This window comes from Sinocyclocheilus anshuiensis, unplaced genomic scaffold (assembly GCF_001515605.1).
Source record: "Sinocyclocheilus anshuiensis isolate Anshui unplaced genomic scaffold, SAMN03320099.WGS_v1.1 scaffold664, whole genome shotgun sequence".
In the NCBI taxonomy this organism is placed as follows: Eukaryota; Metazoa; Chordata; class Actinopteri; order Cypriniformes; family Cyprinidae; genus Sinocyclocheilus; species Sinocyclocheilus anshuiensis.
The window spans coordinates 729,093-747,534 of record NW_015554122.1 but is presented as its reverse complement, the minus strand read 5'-3'; the positions used below and the strand labels follow the sequence as shown (position 1 = coordinate 747,534).

The window sequence follows — 18,442 nt, the reverse complement described above, 5'->3', positions numbered from 1 at the left end:
GTGTGGACGCTAATATCGTTATCTTTATAGTTATCTTTATAGTTAGCTTTGCGACAGACGCATGTGCGCTTAGAATGAACATACTATATCGTTCTCTGGTGTGGACGCTAATATCGTTATCTTTACAGTTATCGTTCTTGGTGTGAACTGGGCTTTAGACCCTGACTCTCTAACGTAAAGCTTTTGTAATGAGGGTATGTAGATCTAAAATGGCTTGCATTCTTACTTGGTAAAACATTTACAGATATGTGTTGAAACATTTTGACCTTTGGCCAATACTTCTGGAGGGCACTGTGTGCATCAGTCATTGAAAAGCCCTGATTAGTTACTGGTTACTGTACCTTGTAATAGTTCTCTTCTTCTGTCAGGGCTTTAGAGAGTCCAAAGTCGCTGATTTTTGCATAGTGCTGAGTGACTAAAAGCACGTTCCTCGCTGCAAGATCTCTGTGAACAAAGTTGTGCTCTTCCAGATATTTCATTCCCATAGAGACCTGATGAACCAGCTCTGTGATGTTCTTCATAGAGATGTGTCTGAAAACACAAGTGAAAAGCGGTTAACAATTAACAACACTACTACTGTTCATGACATGAAGTTCAGTCATGAAACTCTACACAGCATAAACTCAGTCTCCTAACATGGTCCAAAACCAGTTACCAAATACATTAATTCCCATATCAATTACCGTACTAGAAGTTGTTATAAAGTTAGGTGGATTGTACGCAGTGTATTAGTGTCATTTTGGTGAGTCAACAGTGTAAAAATGTATGAAGCTTAATTATCTTAATATACACTTAATGTCCAGCGATATCGTCGACTTGATTGCACAGATACTATTTAAACTGATCTAAGCTGGATGATGACATCACTGAATTCATCACTGAATTGAATTCAACTGAAAATTTTGTGTTTACTATTGTCATTTTGCATTATTGACACACTATGTTCCTATTTAATACGGTAAAGTTGCTATGACACAATCTGTATTGTTAAAAGCGCTATATAAATAAAGGTGACTTGACTTGACTTGAAGCACAGCTCACATAGAAGTCACTTTCATACCAAGCAGCTTTTGGTTGGTCAGTGCAGCAAATTCATGAGACCAACGCAAGCAAAATCTGCATAAGAAATTTTTCACCCTCATATGAAAGATCCCATGGATTCTTGTTTACTGACTGGTAAGTGTGACCACTGGTTCTTGTCATGTCACTAAATGCAATGCTTATCTGTTATTGATGGGAAATTTTTCAGTGAATAATAACTAATTTGTTAACTTTAGTACAATAACAATGAACAATACTTCTACAGCATTTATAAATCTTAGTTACTTCATTTCGGCATTTACTAAAACATTTCTAAAATCAAAAGTTGTATTTGTGAAAATTAGTTAATGCACTGTAAACAAACATGAACAATTGTTTTTCCATTAACTAACATTTCTATTAACAAAGATGGTAATACTTTAGGTTATGGAACACTATTCACTATTAACAAGTTGATAATTAGCATGCATATTACGATCATATTGGCTGTTTATTAGCACTTATAAAGCACATATTCATGCCTTATTCTGTATAACTTTATTCTAGGTCCCTAAACCCTAAACATAACTACTACAACAACTAATTTTCTTACTATCAATAAGCAGCAAATTAGAAGTTTATTGAGGGGAAAACTCTTAGTTAATAGTGAATATGTGTTCCCTAATCTAAAGTGTTACTGCAAAGATTAATAAATGTGGTGAAAATATATTGCTGATTGTTAGTTCATGTTAGCTAATGCATTTACTAATGTTGAGAATTTATTGGAAAGTGCTACCAGTGACTTCACATGACCAGAAAATGTGGAATATAGCAGACAGATTGTATGTTCTATGATGCTTTATGGCATTTTAATGGTGCGATTTTGACATTTTTGGCTTGTTCGTTGAAGTCATTATAAACTGTTGTGTATGGAAGAGTTAAGTAAGTAGTTGCTTAATGTTAATAGAATCTTGTGAATAAAGTTACTGCACATTGCTTATCAATGCACTTCAGCCATCACTGTATTCACAGTTCAGCACAGCTCTGATATCTTATGAAGTATTTCTAGCGTGGCATACTTGTTCTTCTGGAGGAACTTGTGCAGCGGCCCCAGCTCAGCGAGCTCCATAACCAGCATGAGGTTCTCTGCTTCACAGATGCCGATCATACGAACGATGTACGGGTTATCCAGCTGCTGCATGACGTTCGCTTCTCGCAGCATCTCCTCCTTCACCGCCGCGTTATTATCATCATTCTTCAGAATCTTAACAGCAACAACCTTCTGTGTCCTGAATTAAACATAAAAGAAGATCCATTCTGAATGCTGAACACTGTGTCAATGAAACAAGGTGTTCATGTCATGTCGGAAATCATATTTACGAGTTGAGTGCACATGAATGGCATCATTAACCCTCTACAGCACAGCATTGCCCTCAGGCAACGGAAAGTTTTCTTAAGCCCCATGTTCAGTACATGTTTCTTTAAATGATTGCAAACAATTAAAATGGTCGAAAAGTATCAAAGAACAGTCTAATAAGGTTTAGTCACTATCAAGCACCATTTGAAGACAGGACTTCCTTTTCTGATGCATGGTCACAGGAGCGCATGGTGTGAGAAGAAAGTAATCTTACTTAAAATGACATGAACTGTACATAAAAATATGTGTGTGTATGAAGGTGTAGAGAAGACTTTTGTCAAGTTTTTTTATTTTGCATGTTCAGAAATTCAGTTTTTATTTTCGTTGCCTCAGGGCAACGTTGTGTGATAAGCAGGGGCCCATGGCTCCCATCCCTAACCAGGATGTCCACTTGGACAAAACCTCACACTGGCAAATAATGTGTGACAAAAAGGAAAGATGCAGCCCAAAGTGATGTGCAAAAAGTGTAACATACATGTCTTTTTCACAGCAGAGAAGTGCTTTTTGAAGTTTCACACGGAATGAAATCTCATAACATGAAGGACATGCATATAACACGACACACTGCATGATACAAACCTATGCCTGTATCAAATCCAATATATCAGTGTGTTTTTCCCTTTTTACTTTAATGATTTCTTGACATTTTTGACAAAGATTTGTGATTTTGTATTGCACTCCGAGCATTGCCTTATGATATGTGAATTAAGAATTTTCTCTATGATTCTGCACCATGGTTATGGGGGGTGGTCAAAAATATTTTTTACCAATAAAATGTTCCCAAATGAACCAAGAAATGATGTGGAATCATTTTTATCATGTACCATCAAAATGTTTGCAGTAGAGTCGTAAATTACCAGAGGGAAGCTCAATACTTCTGCAATACATGAGGAAGCAGACCAAACTACTAAACAACCAAACCACATTTCCCATCATGCTTTGTGGCAAGAAAGCTAAAATACACACAATATTGTATTGTTTGTTAGTTAAACCATTTCAGGCATTTAGAATATAATATCAATATGTAATTCTTTTGAAAATGAGAAAAAGTATATTTTTTTGATATATGATCTTGCATTGATACTGAATTTTGACTATTTTGGGCATTTACAGGTTTTATATTCTTAAAGTAAAAAGTGCAAATAGCATATTTTCTTAGCAAAAGATGCTAATTACACTAAGTGAAAATAGAAATGGATTCTATTTACACTAAGTGCAAATAACTCTATTGACACTAAGTAAAAATAGCAGTATTTTTTTGCAATAAGAGTAAATAGTAGTTAGATGCTATTTATTAGCGCAAACAGTGGCAGATATTTGCACCTCAGTATTGTAGTACATTATAAAACAGTGTGCAATAATACCGTATTGAGTGTAAATTATCATTGTTCTTAAAATTATTCAATTGATGCCGCCTTATTGGGATAATAAAGCCCTCCCTACACCTAACCCTAAACACTTTAAATACCCGTGAAGCACTTTATTTCCACTTTTTGAATACTTCCTTAATTTTTATTGAAAATAAACACTTTGCTGATCTGATATGTGATGGGAAAAAGGGACAAGAACGAGTTCAGCAAAAGGCTGTTTTGGACTCGGGCCGTTCGCGTCAAAAGTTTCCGCCACGTGCCTTATACCTTACGCCACTTTTGCTGTTGTATGGCAGGTGTCTTTTGTCATTTTGTCTATCCCAACCAGACACTGATGGGCAGAGTTACTGTAAATAGCCTCTGCCAACAAGGTGGGCTCTATGCACTTAGTGTAAATAGACACTCTGTTAAAAAAATCCACATGAGATGTTTCTATGTGAACTTAGTTGACTAACTTTTTCATCTGGTAGACTCCTCTTAGGACAGTGCCGAAGTTGCCTGAGCCCAACTCTCCATCTTCCAGAGTCAGGTCGCTCCGATTCACTGTCGTTGATCGCAGCTCTTCAGGATCTGCATATGGACTTTCAAACTCCCGTGTGTCCATTGGCATAGCCTCTGTCAAAACAATGGTGCAGCGTTTAGTCAGAAGAGAAAGATTTTAGTCTTAAAGATCATTAAAACAAGTGGTAGTGTGTTGAAGCAAAACTAGGTAAACTAACCTGTGTTGAAGATATTAGGCTTAGGAAGTTCACCTCTGATGTTTGATCTAAAGTTATAGGGATTTTCAATATGAACCTATAAACACAGAACACAATTATTAGCATAGAACAGATTACATATAACGGATTAGCATAGAAAAAGCTGATAGCACACAGGCATGTTATCTGAAATGCCTACATGCATCAATGGGACAGAGGGACAGGGTCAAACCAAACTTTCCTGTGTTCTTCATGGCACCTTAAATCAGAATCGAACGCATAATTGCATTTACTGAGATGTTTCAATGGTAAATAAATGGCAATTCATTATACGTGATGCGATCAGTGTCCATGAAGAAGAGGAGAACCTTCTTCCAAAAGGTCAAAAGCCAACACATAGTGTATAAATAAAAAAAAAAAGAGATCTCTTGCAGATAGGATTGATAATTATGTCATTTATATCATTCAAAAGGAGTGATAGAGAAGGAGAATGAAAATATGCATGATTGGGGTAATGACACCTGTTAGAAGATGAAAAAGCAACTAGACAATATCAACACAAATGATTGCCATCTCTTCCAAAAAAGAAAAAAAGTCATTAATTGCTTTTTTTTCAAACCCTGAGGTGCAAGCGGATTGATTTGATGACTGATTTGAAACTTTCGACATAAGCCACAATTTGTGAGTCATTTAAATAGCACTTCTCACACAAAGTGTACAGCAGACTAATTCCAGAAGACGTTGGCGTCAGGCAGAAGTATCTCAAAAGGGAGCAAAATTATGCTACCTCCCTTTTGGACCAGCATTTGTGCCAGAAGTACTATGATGCATTCAAATGCATTTTAACTAATATCTAATCAGATGTATAGTTCTGGATCAATAGCTGTTGTACAATTCAAATGAAGGCAACATCTGTGAGCACACATTCTATATTGACAAATTTCTATGTTGCTTGATGGGCGTAAATAGCTACTATCTGAGCTCATATCAGCAATGTAAGAGCCAAATAACCACTCAAAATATATCATGGAAAATTAGTGAGTAAATACTACAACCAACCTTCCCAATGCAGCTTTTCATAATAAAAATACTTTTACAGTTTTGGTTTTACTGTTGAAGAGAAATGGTTTAGGTTTTCAAATCCTTGCTGAGAAAACATCTTAAACCAGTCTAAGCTGGTCTCCTGGTTTAGTTCCCGAAACCCAGCTGAAATCAGCCATACCTGAAGACCAGTTAAAATAGGCTAAAATACTATAGGATATATAATAGTATTATAAAAACTTTTAACTACAGAAATAAAAATAAATTCAAGCAAATGTGCCCTGACCTACATCCTTTATCCACCTTATTTTGCAAGCTATTTTCTTTGAATGTGTGAGATTTCCGATTCATTAGCCGCTATTGGTCAATAACTAGAAGAATAAACAGTAAAAAGTAAAACTATTTGCCTACAAACCAGTGTTCATGATTTTGATAATAAATTAAAATAATACGATAACAAATACCAGTAGAGCTAAAATAACTGGAAGCGAATGACATCGGAAGCCTTACACATGCAAAGTAAAAATAGCTGCGCCCGCACTTATGTTACAAATAAGGTGGATAGGCAATCAAGGTGAAAATGTGTCAAATGGATGGTAATAATGCACAACCATTCTTTTAAAGGCTTAGTACACCCAAAAATGAAAATTATGTCATTAATTACTCACCCTCGTGTTGTTCGAAACCCGTAAGACCTTCGTTCATCTTCGGAACACAGTTTAAGATATTTTTGATGAAATATGAGGCTCTCTGACCCTCCCATAGACAGCAAGGTAACTACCACGTTCAAGGTCCAGAAAAGTAGGAAGATGATCGACAAAGTAGTCCGTGTGACATCAGTGGTTCAACTGTAAAGTTACGAAGCTACGAGAATACTTTTTTTGCACAAAGAAAACAAAAATAACGACTTTATTCCACATTTTCGTCTCTACTGCGTCATTTTGGACGCGCGTTCACGACAGTACCATGATGCGAGTGTGTGGCGGCGCCAGCGCTGACCCAGATCCGGCGTCCTTATTTTTGCTTTCTTTGCGCAAAAAAGTATTCTCGTAGCTTCGTAACTTTACAGTTGAACCACTGATGTCACACGGACTACTTTGTCGATCATCTTCCTACTTTTCTGGACCTTGAACGTGGTAGTTACCTTGCTGTCTATGGGAGGGTCAGAGAGCCCTCAGATTTAATCAAAAATATCTTAAACTGTGTTCCGAAGATGAACGAAGGTCTTACGGGTTTCGAACAACACGAGGGTGAGTAATTAATTACAGAATTTTCATTTTTGGGTGAACTAACCCTTTAATTTAAATCAGTAAATCTGTAAATCAGAAATTGATTATATCTATGTGTCTATATGAATGTGAGTAGTTATAGATTAGATGTGATGTACAGGGCAGTGAATGGAGGAAGAGATCAGAGAGGTGCGAAGTTAGAAGCAAAAACCACACGCAAGCAAGGCGGGTGTCCTACCACTGCCAGTGGGGGATAGGGAGGAGGAGAGGGGTGTGTTAGTGCACCTTTTTTTGGCCAGGTTTGGGGAAGGAGTATGATTTGATTCTGGAGAGAATCCCACCTGTGGCACCTGGCTAGAAACCACAATTTTAAAGAGCATTAGGTTATTTTTATCCTACACTATTCGATGCTCATGTTTAATGCTATACATCCATAACCCATTAATATTGCGTTATACTGTCTTCAGTAATTAGCTCTGCAAATTCACGAATTCAGTGTACATTCAGCAACATTGACATGATAGCATTTGCAGTGGCCCTTGTGTTACGTGGATTGGCACAGCCTAGTTCAGTGGTTCTCAGCAGGCTTTACTTCAGGACACAGATTTAACCCAACACAGGAGCAGAAGTGGTTAAATGTCCTTAAAATCAAATCTACTGCATAGACCGCGTAAATTAATTAATGAGGCGTATAAGAAAGTGTGTAATTTTCTCATTAAGCGGAAAACGTACCATTTTGGTTTGTCTTTAACTTAATCATTCATAATCTGCATCAGGTTTTTGGGTTTTCAGGTTTTTGAGGATGAGGAAATGGAATAAGCTTTAATTTATTTTGCTGCTAAGCCAGATGATACAAAGACCCTAACAGGACACGGTGATGGGGAAAAAATGGTCTTGGAGGAAAAATGATATTTCGGTGTGTTTGCAGTTGCTTGCAAAAGCTTTGTGTTCTTTGTGAGGGAATGCAAAATTTCTCTGAGTAACGCAAAACTTTCGTGAGCGAACGGGAAGTTTCTGTTCCTTGTGAGCAAATGCAAAGTTTCTTGAGGGAATCCAACATTTTTGCAAACGAACACAATTTTCTCGAGGGAACTTTTGCTTGCTTGGAGGAAAACAAAACTTTCATGAATGACTGCATAGTTTCTTGGAGGAATTTTCCCATCATCAACATGTCTGTAAATGATATGGTTAGTTCCTTTTTCTTATTGCATTTAACATGGTCTTTCCCTATTGTCTGTGACAACATTTTTGGGTCACGAACCACCGGTTGAGAACCACTTCTTTACTTTATCACACTAGCAAGAACTTACACTAAGTTTAATGAACAGGATAATTTCCTTCAATTTGTGCATGTTTTTAAAAAAAAAAATATTTTCAGTGAAGCAAATAACAATTATCTGTGGATGTTTTAAACAGTACTACAGTCCTCGATGTGACTGGTTTCTATAGTCTGACATGTCAGTGCACTTTAAAGTCTTTTCTTTAAAGCAAGCTCATATATCAGATCACATTCTCACTGCTGCGTTTGGTTCGAGATGGGACTGTACTTACCTCTGAGTTATGTGATGGTCTCGGGCAGGTCTCGGTTAGCACTCGGAGCAGGCCATCAGGCTTGTACGTATAATGTTCTACCAGCTATAGCACACAACACAGTGCACATCAAAGTCAGATTCTGGACATCCTCACAGTATCACAGAGTATTGTGGTCACGTTTCTCAAGCTGAGGCCTGTTTCACAGAATACTTTGTTTTTCACCAACGGTCGATAAACTACCATTAGTGTTATGTGTATGTTTCTTTGGTAAGGCTTCATCTGAAAAGAATATACATCATTTATGAACACACTGTATAGCTTTATATAAGATGCTGTGTTTATATAATTTCTTTACATACTCCAAAAGAGCGCACCTCTGAAAAGCTACACAGTAAAGTTGTGATGCACCACAGATATCAGTCTATTTCTACATCAACATACACTTTCAATGCACAGTTGCACACCCACCTCATTCGAACCATGCAGAGCTTCTCCTAAACACAATGTGAGAGATGTGTCTGAGGACTAGTTAATGGCCTAGCTGTAGCATTTACCTTGCTAAATCTTTGATGCCATGCATCATGCACAGCCACTCAACCAGGAAATCTAAATATAAAATGGCGTTTGTCCTGTTGGTCACCACATTCAAAACAATTATCCATCTCTACGAGATTCTCTTTAGGACAGTGGGTCATAACATATACAATAGACAAGCCTGAAAAATAATAAATCACTTTTTGCTAATTATCTGAGGTCTTTATTTTCTATAATGATAAACATAATGATTTTTAATTGAAGTCACTTATGCTCACCAAGGCTGCATTTATTTGATCAAAGATATAGTAAAAAATGTAAAATTGTGAAATATTTTTGCAATTTAAAATAAATGTTCTTTTTTAAAATATATGTTCATCTGTGTTGTTGTTTTTTTGTGAGTGAGATGAATTAATGCATATTCATATTTATTTTAGAACTACTGTAACATCTTCTCTCAACATGGGGACAGGAGAGCTGTCAATCAAGAAATTGGGAAAAAAAAGTAACTTGCGTTACTTATTTGAAAAAGTAACTCAGATATTCTCTTGTAAATTAAAAAGTAATGCGTTACTTTACTAGTTACTTGAAAAAAGTAATCTGATTATGTAACTCGCGTTACTTGTAATGAGTTACCCCCAACACTGGTCACATGATCCTTCAGAAATCATTCTAATATGCTGATTTGCTGAATGTAAAAACAGTTAGTTTTTTCTTGCTGCTAGTTATTTATTTCAGGATTCTTTCATGAATAAAAAAATTCAAAAGAATTGAATTTATTTCAAATACAATCTTTTGTAACATTCTGAAGGTTTTTTACTGTCACCTTTGATCAATGTATGTATAGACTTTGAAGTCTGCTCATCATCTGCTCTGAAGTCTCTTGACAGGATTTATTTACCTGCCAAAGTGTGTCGAACTTCTTCCCATCAGGAATGGAGAGTTTGCCAGCCTTGTCCTTATCAATACGATAGTGCATGACATGGTTATTATGCAGGAGACACAGCGCATAGGACACGTTTCTGCCATTGTTTTCTCTTTGCCTAATTCTGTCAGGAGGAAAGAGGAGGATAGAGTATCATCCACAGCCATTTACAGAGGCTCTTTCAAATTGTCACCTGATTACAGTATACTCTACACAAATCAACACTAGATGGAGCTGGAGGAGAAAAACTGATGATTTCAAAACAGAGATTCGCTCTGAATTGAGATTCAGTGTGGATGCAGTTGTTAAACCAACGTTTAATCGAAATGCAAATATAAAAAATAAACAGCAAGTTATACAAAAAAAAAAGATGAATATAGACATGTTTTAGCTTTAGTAAAAACTAGGAAATTGGAAGCTAATGGCACGATTCTCATGATAATAAAGCCACATGTGTCTTGTAAACAAACTTTCTTCTTCTTCCATCTTTCTGTAGACTATCACACCACATACGTGTGTTTTAAGTGTGCTATTTAAAGCAAGCACACACCACCCCCACCCAGCCCTGCTCTTGTTTTCCGTCTTCGGTCACTTCAGGAAGTGCTCTCAAACACTGTCACAGCGGAAAGCTCACGCTGCCTTGCTTCTTTCACTTCAGAGCAGTGGCGCTACAGTCCAAAGCCCTGGCACATGCCTCATCCAGCGCTCCTACTCAGATCCACTGCTCAATTTAATCTCTTCCTTGTGTAGTTTTGAAGCAGTAATTCCTTCGCAATTCAAATTTTAATATTAGTGATGAACTAAAAATGACTTACGCTCATGTGATTCAGGCAAAAATAAAAACATTGCTTTACTTTGGCCTCATTGGCAAACTAAATGATACACTATAAACAATTACATATTTCTATGAACTTTATTTAATATACACTACCATTCAAAGGACTGTTTTTGAAAGAAGTCTCTTCTGCTCAAATGTATTTGTTAAAAAATACAGTAAACACTGTAATATATGATTACAATTTCAAATACCTGTTTTCTGTGTAAACTGTAATTTATTGTTGTGATCAAAGCTGAATTTTCAGCATTATTACACCAGTCTTCAGTGTCACATGATCCTTCAGAAATCATGCTGATTCGCTGCTCAAGAAACATTTCTGATTATTATCAATGTTGAAAACATTGTTGTGCTGCCCAATATTTTTCTGGAAACTGAGATATATTTTCTTCAAGATTCTTAGATTTTGAAAGTTCAAGAGAAGCATTTATTTGGAATCTTTTTTTGTTTGTTTGTTCCGTAACCATGTAAAAGTGTTTACTGTTACTTTTGATCAACTGAATGCATCCTTTCTGAATAAAAGTGTCATTTCTTAAAATAAATAAACAAAAATCCCACTGACCCTAAACTTTTGAACGGTAGTGTAACTCTAGATTATGCACTGTAGCTAGTATGTATTCTGGCTGATTCTTAAAAGCAGAAAATAAAATAGTCCAAGTCCATTTCTCTTTTTTTAATATTTTTTTTAGCTTGCATAACAAGTGAATGAGACTCACAGGAATTTGCCGTTGACGTGTGAGCTCCTGAGCAGCCGCTGCTCTGAGTCCTCGCGGTCGATCTTGCCATGGAACCACGGCATCTTCTCATGAGCTGTTGTGGCGATGAGTTTCTCCAGCTGAGGCCTCTGGCTGATGATAGCCTGCTCCAGAGCCGAGCCCTGCCACACCACAAACACAGCTAAGAAACTGCTCCAGTCTTACACCAACAAATGTGCATTTGTGCTGACCTTTTTAATGCAGCATAGGGGCATTAAATAAATGCATTCACAATTGATGCAAATGTTCAAAAGCTGGCTCCACAAAACAAAACAAAATATGTGTGAAGACTGTTGCGACAAGTGAAACATGAAATTTTCACAGCTTATTTTATTCTCGTAATCTCACATACTGTACTTCTGACTGAAGTGGTATATTTAACATGCAAAATGTAATTTTCACTGTAAATTAATTACAAAGAAACAGCAAGCACCACATTGAACTAAACATGGAATCCTGAAGTAGAAAGACTGAAATAGTATTTTCTTGTAAAACATACTCCAATAATGTTTGTTTTATTTACAACTTTGAAAAAAATCTATTTTTACAGTGTACCAAAATGAGCAAGGGGGTTGGAGGGAAGTAGTTGGAAACGAAAGAAGGATTTGAAACTTCAGCCAAATAAAGTTGTTTCATGCACAATAAGACAAAGAAAAAGTAATAATACTCCTCGTCGTGCCTAACAACGCCTCTTAGCTGTTATAAATTCACTGTAAACCACGGCTTCACGGGGCTTATTGCTTTTATAAAACGGTTATTGCATATACGTAGTAAGGTTTCACAGAATAAAACAGAGCAAATAAAGTGTAATGATATTAATATAAACAGTATTCTTCCACCAAACAATGTAGTTCCTCAGAATCAGCTGTGGTTGCAACAAAGTGGTTGCCGAGCAACACACAGACGTAAACAAAGGTGTATGTTTGTAGAGTAATTTACAACAGCTTCGAACGTGGCTCAGCCAATCAGAATCAAGGACCGGAACTCTCCGGTTTATAAGTAGTAAATACATGAGCTCAATACTCTGTTGCAACAATTGTCTCATTCTGAGCATAACTAATGACTCAAATACCAAACTCATGAGAAAACGTAACTATTTTACATTTTGGCAAATTTGTATCACTTTGTACAATCTGATTTATACAGAAACGTGTTAAGAAATAAAATCTAACTAAATCTAGCTGTCAATAGAGCGCAAACAGATTGTACTGTGTGAAAACGTAAAAAAAAGTGATTGTACAAATTCATGAAAGTCTGCCAAAAAGTTATGAATTACCATGAAAGTGTGCTGCAAATACTATAGTTTTCTGAGCTATGAAAGAGCAACCTCTGAGCTATTAAATAAAGGGTTATACATAATTTTGATAGTCCACTTTAGACATTCTGCTAACTGTAACTAACTGTGCAACTACATGTCAGCTGGCTCTCATTAGAGTATTATTAGTCTGTTAGTTCAGGGTTAACAGAATAAGTTGACGTGCAAAGTTACTTATACTCAGTAGAATGTGTGCTGAAGGACCATCAGAATGAAGTGTTAGCAGATATTAAGCAGACAGTGTTTCAAAGTATTGCAAAGTGACTTATAGTTAGCAGAATGTCTAAAGGGTTACCAAATGTTTTAAGTTTTAACCTGACACCAACCTGCAAATTCCAGGTTTGTTTGACGTACTGCCGGATGAGCTGTTCTTTCAGGTCCTCAAAGGGCCCGACTTTAGGCTCTGTGCCCCGGGGCCGGTTGAAGGGCCTCTTCAGCAGGCAGACGAGCCCGTCGGACTCCTGCGAGTGGTAGTCGATCACATCTATGGGGTTTCTGTGAGATTTGCCGCCAGCGATGGCGTAGGTGTCGTTCATCTCCCTCTCGATGGTGTAGTGGTAGAGCTGGCGACCGTAGGCCACCGACAGAGCGAACCCGCCGAGGAAGCTGCGGCTCTGGCGCAGCAGGTACAGGCCGTCCCCCGCTCCTCCCTGCCGCAGGTACTCCTCCGCCTCCTCTCGCGTGATGTTGCCGAAGAAGTACGGCAGCACCTGCACCTTGTCCACCATATCTGCTCAACCGTCTGCCAAAGCTAAGAGGACCGCTAATAACCTGAAAAAGACATGTGTAGATCATTTCTCTTTTTTTTTTGTAGTAGTCAAAACCAGTGAGAGGCTTCAAGCAAACCCTCATCTATTGATTACTTTTCTAAATTTCTAACGAATGTTTTCTGTTAATCTTTATGAAACATTAAACGCAGGCAGGGTTAACCTTACAGCAGGACTCAGCGCTGATTACTGTCAGGCTTTCTAAATCCTTCATCACTTGAATTAAGATTATAATCATTTCATTTTAAAGCACAGCCACCACAAAAGCACCTCTTTTTACTTTGAGACCGTTCTGAGGTTAAATACAGATTTGAAATCATAACAAGATATAGTTTAATAGCTATGATACTGTTTTTGAAATCTAATCTTTGCACAGCTATGACAGGAAACACAGGCATCTAACAGTTAATCTTAAAAAAACAAAATCATATACATAAACCCAAATAGGAAATAAATCAGTTATCGTATTTTCTATGTCCTGAACTCCTGAAACATTGCTGTCTCATATTTTCAAGCAGTCAATGCAATTTGGGAAAGAAATCAATTAAATCTATATGTGGGTGTGTGTGAAAATATTCAGATGTAACCCCCTTTGTAATCTTTAACATTTTCATAGGTAACTGTAATTTAATTACACATTTTTTCCATTTAACCATTTAACTCCGTTACATGTAACTAGTTACTCTCCAACACTATGTAATATACAACCATGTAAAGGCAATAAGGCACTCAAGACTGTGGTGCATTATGAATGAATGTTGTGCCCAACTACAGTAATTAACCATGATTACATTATACTGTAAATATAATACATTTTCAAAGGAATGAAATATTGTACCAATGCAGGAAGCACTCTTTTTGAGTTTTACTTGTTTGTTTGTTTGTTCTGTTCACTCACACCTGACACACCTATCTTTAGCATTTCATTTGAATCTGCCTGTCTGTTCCTTCACAATGCAATGAAAATTTGTTTCACTCAGTTTTTTTGTTATGGTTCTTCTGTAATCCTGTGGTGCTAATTATACTATTTATTTTCACGAAGCATCAATATTTTGGTAAATTAGGTCAGGTAAATTTTAGAACTTCTATCATTAATTATGAAACGTTGGTTTTTGTACTAATTTTGCATGTTTTTTAAATGACATGCAAGACATTTGCAAGGATGGGAACATTCTAGAACATCCAGTTTAGTGATCTAACATTCCTGAATGTTCTCTAATATTCCAAAAGTTTCTGTAAGAATGTAGTGCTTTCTGGAACATTCCAGAACATTGTGGGACTAGTCCTAAAAAAATGTTTTTTTTTTAAATCATCCAACGGACACTTCTGAAGTTTTGCTAACTGTTGATGTTAAATGCATGCACCATGTCATTTTTATGCAGGAGTAATAACAGAATAGCTTGTACAAGTAGTCAACATATATAGTTTTTTCATGAGCACTGTTAATGATACACAAAAAGTAAAGTCATTTTCATATTCAGCATGTCAATGTTCATAAAGAAACTTCAAAAATAAAAGCTTTTTTTGAAACTCTAACCTGTGTAAGAAATTAAAAGACGAAAGGCATGCGCCACTGAGAAACTAGTTCACGCAGAAAGAGGAAGCGGTCAAGTCTTTTGCAATAACATTCAGCCTCGACTACAACTTAAGCCCACACCCAGGAGATGTTTAAGGCACTTAAAGATGACTATATTCCAACCAGATGAAACCGCTCAAGTCAAGGACTTAAAGCAAGGTCACACATTTGAGCACTTGACATGGAAATGAGCGATTTCATGCTTCAAGAGAGAATTTGCTTAATGCAACATTGTTGATACATACGTGACAAGCGCTGTGGCAAAAAGAAAAAGAGCGCACTCACAAAATAGTGTGGCATCATAATCATTTTAAATGAATTGTAATAATGTCCATGCAAACTCATAACTAATGATTTATTTCTGCAATTTAAGCTCAGTTGAAATGAATATATCTTGATATGACTGTCCTACATTTTTGTTTAGCTGTTATCTAGTGGTCAGCGAAAGCCAGGCCTGAGGGAAATACAGTACACTCTCTCAGCATTACAGTTTGCTTTATTTATTTTCATTCTGCTTCATTTTGTCTATAGAAATATACATTAATTTTCCCATTATTATCAATAATGAGGAATTAATGTGACTGAAGTATCAGTCAAAATGCCAAATGAAACAAACAGAAGACACATCCTCTGGCCTTTTTACTCACTAAAAAGCAACCTCAAACGCAAACGCTAATACAAAACCTCAGAGCCTCGTTTTCATGCATGAAAGAGAAGCAAGTAGATTCTGAGTCGAAGTAGATTCATCAAATTCAGCCACAAAAGATTCCATAAAGAAGAAGCCAGTGTCAAGTGTCATTGTAACCTAACAGCGAAGAATAAAAGGTTTGTAATGGAAAATGTGGTTGTAGCATTGCGTGAATTGCATCAGAAATCCCTAAATGCAGCAAAGCAGCACAATGGCTGTGATCAACCATGTATAGCTACAGAGACGTGCCACTGGTCAGATGTGCAAGCTTTAAATTATGTAATGTGGGAATTTTACTAGTTCTGCATTTTAGACCTACGGCATTTTGGTGAGATGTTTTGTTAAGTCAAAATGATGATATAATAATATTATGCCCTATATTAAGATGTAGGTATAAAAATTGGTTGCTATTAAGATCTTGTTTTACAAACTTGGTTTGATTTGTGTTAGAAACTAATAATAATAATCAACTAATTCTGGACTATAATGTATATATTACACACACACACACACACACACACACACACACACACACATATATATATGTTTAAAAGTCTAAGACCAATAGTGGGAAAAGTTTCTAAATTATACAGTTCTTTCATTAGAAATTATATTATAACGCAATAATTTATTAGCATTTGTTATGTTAGTTAAATTTGTCATAGCATCTTTGTTGTAAAAGTTTCAAAATCCTGTAACTTTCAGGATAGTTCCACCTTAAATTATATTTATATAATTTTTTTTACAAAATCTCCATTGTGAATACCAAAATTCAGACATTTGGACCTCGCTATATATGTTTACATATGAAAAACATTAATGCAAATATTCAGGATTTTTATGTAATCATTAAAAAATTGTTGTTGAATTATTAACACAAATCCATTAAATACATTTGTAGTTGAATCAATAATCAAAAACAAACAATCGCATTCTTTAAACGAACTGTGGGTCCACAATAAGACAGAGAAACATCTGATATTCTTAAATAGCTTTGCTTTTTTACTTCAAAGTAACTAAACAATGACAGATCAGGTAATGCCACAACAAAGTGAGATATTACACAGATAATTTGAACAGATTCACCAGAACCTTTTTCCTTTTATTTTCATGATTCCATATCAATATATTAAGATTTACAATATAAGAAACAAGAATATATAAGTATTAAGAAATATCTGAAGAGAAGGCATTTAAAATTGTAATTTTTTCTTCACATCAATCGCTTAATTTTGCTTTAATTCACACTTAATTCAATCAGCCTGAAGAATTCATGCAGTTTAACATCATACCTGAGCACAAAATCTTACATACACATAAAACAAATACTACATGCAGAGAAATAGACACATTCTTACCTTACAAAGGACAACGACTATATACCATGTTCAAATTGCTGTCGAACTGAACAGGATGTGGTATGACCGAAAACTCAGTGGATAGTTAAAAAAGACCAGTTCAGGAACACTAGTGCTAAGAGTAAACTGAAACTATGGGTGAATACTGATGCGCTGAAAAGTGTTTTCACCTTCGTGTTGCTGTTATTGCACTGACACAAACTTCAGTAAGTAAATGGAACTATTTGTAGACTTCCTCATTTTGAGAAACTTCTGCCTACTTCCTTCACAATTTTTATTTTTTTTTCGTCCTATCTTTGACTTCCTCTTCTATCTGAGAACGAAAACACATAATAGAAGATATTTAGTCTAAGGAGTTGCCATGAGGTTTGCTAAAATGTTCATCTTCCTAAAGTTTGCATGAAACAAACATCATGCTATATACAGTTTGTAACAATCTAAAATTCACTGAAAACAAACCAAACCAAAAAGAAAGTGATTTCAAATTAAAACAAGATGATTTGTATTAATCAGTTCATTCATACCTAATAATCCTCCTAATTAGTACACATCTATTGAGATAATACTTTAATATCATAACAAATAAGCAATGTTTACTTAACAATTAATACAAACTTCCAATAAATTATGAAGCATGTAAGCCACAACTTACCTAATTAAATAATAAAAACCCATAAAATAATGCATGAACCAAACTATAAATTAACATTTAATATGTGCCAGGTTTATAATCAGTAGACTAGCAGGAAGAGCAGATGTGTTTTGTGGTTCATTGAGCTGAACCCAGCTGTGATGGCTACTGTTTTACTTTTGTTTACTTTAGTTCAAGGTGTTCTGCATTATATCTGAATGTCAAGCTGAGATTATATAAATATGACATGTATTTTATAATTGTGATCATTATTACAAATACAAGAAACACTAAAATAATGTATCTTGTGCTACAAATGCCAACACAGAGGGTTTTTCATTCTAGCAGCAGAGTTGTGCCATACAGCTGCAAGAACAATCATCTGAGAGTTTCGCAACAAAGTGACATTTAAACTCTGAATCCTGGATCGCATTTTACGCTTCATGATTGCTATGTGGGGACCAATTCTTTTTCTTTCTTTCTTTCTTTCTTTCTGAGCATTCTGGATATGCACTTCAGGTACAGTACTTCTCAAAAGTTTTCAAAAGTGTTTTTAATTAAGTCTCTTCTGTTCGCCAAGCCTGCATTTATTTGATCAAAAATACAGTGAAAGCAGTAATATTGTGAAATATTATTGCAATTTAAAATGACACTTTTCAATTTGAATGTATAAAAAAAAATATATATATATAGTGATGGTAAAGTTGCATTTTCAGCATCATTAGTCCAGTATTCAGTGTCACATGGTCC

General features: G+C 35.8%; 1 protein-coding gene across 1 annotated transcript; it reads right to left on the bottom strand.

Annotated features, from left to right (window-relative positions):
- Nucleotides 1–341: 341 nt before the first annotated feature.
- LOC107670033 (tyrosine-protein kinase SYK-like) lies at nucleotides 342–17,232 on the bottom strand (the record flags this gene model as incomplete). The annotated part of the gene is made up of 10 exons (XM_016462497.1): nucleotides 17,062–17,232; nucleotides 12,999–13,443; nucleotides 11,319–11,479; nucleotides 9,744–9,891; nucleotides 8,327–8,410; nucleotides 7,061–7,129; nucleotides 4,527–4,602; nucleotides 4,263–4,422; nucleotides 2,100–2,309; nucleotides 342–531 (listed from the first exon to the last, which is right to left on the bottom strand). Coding segments are annotated over exons 2-10 (1,500 nt in total), but the record flags the coding sequence as incomplete, so codon positions are not given.
- Between the last annotated feature and the right edge of the window lie 1,210 nt (nucleotides 17,233–18,442).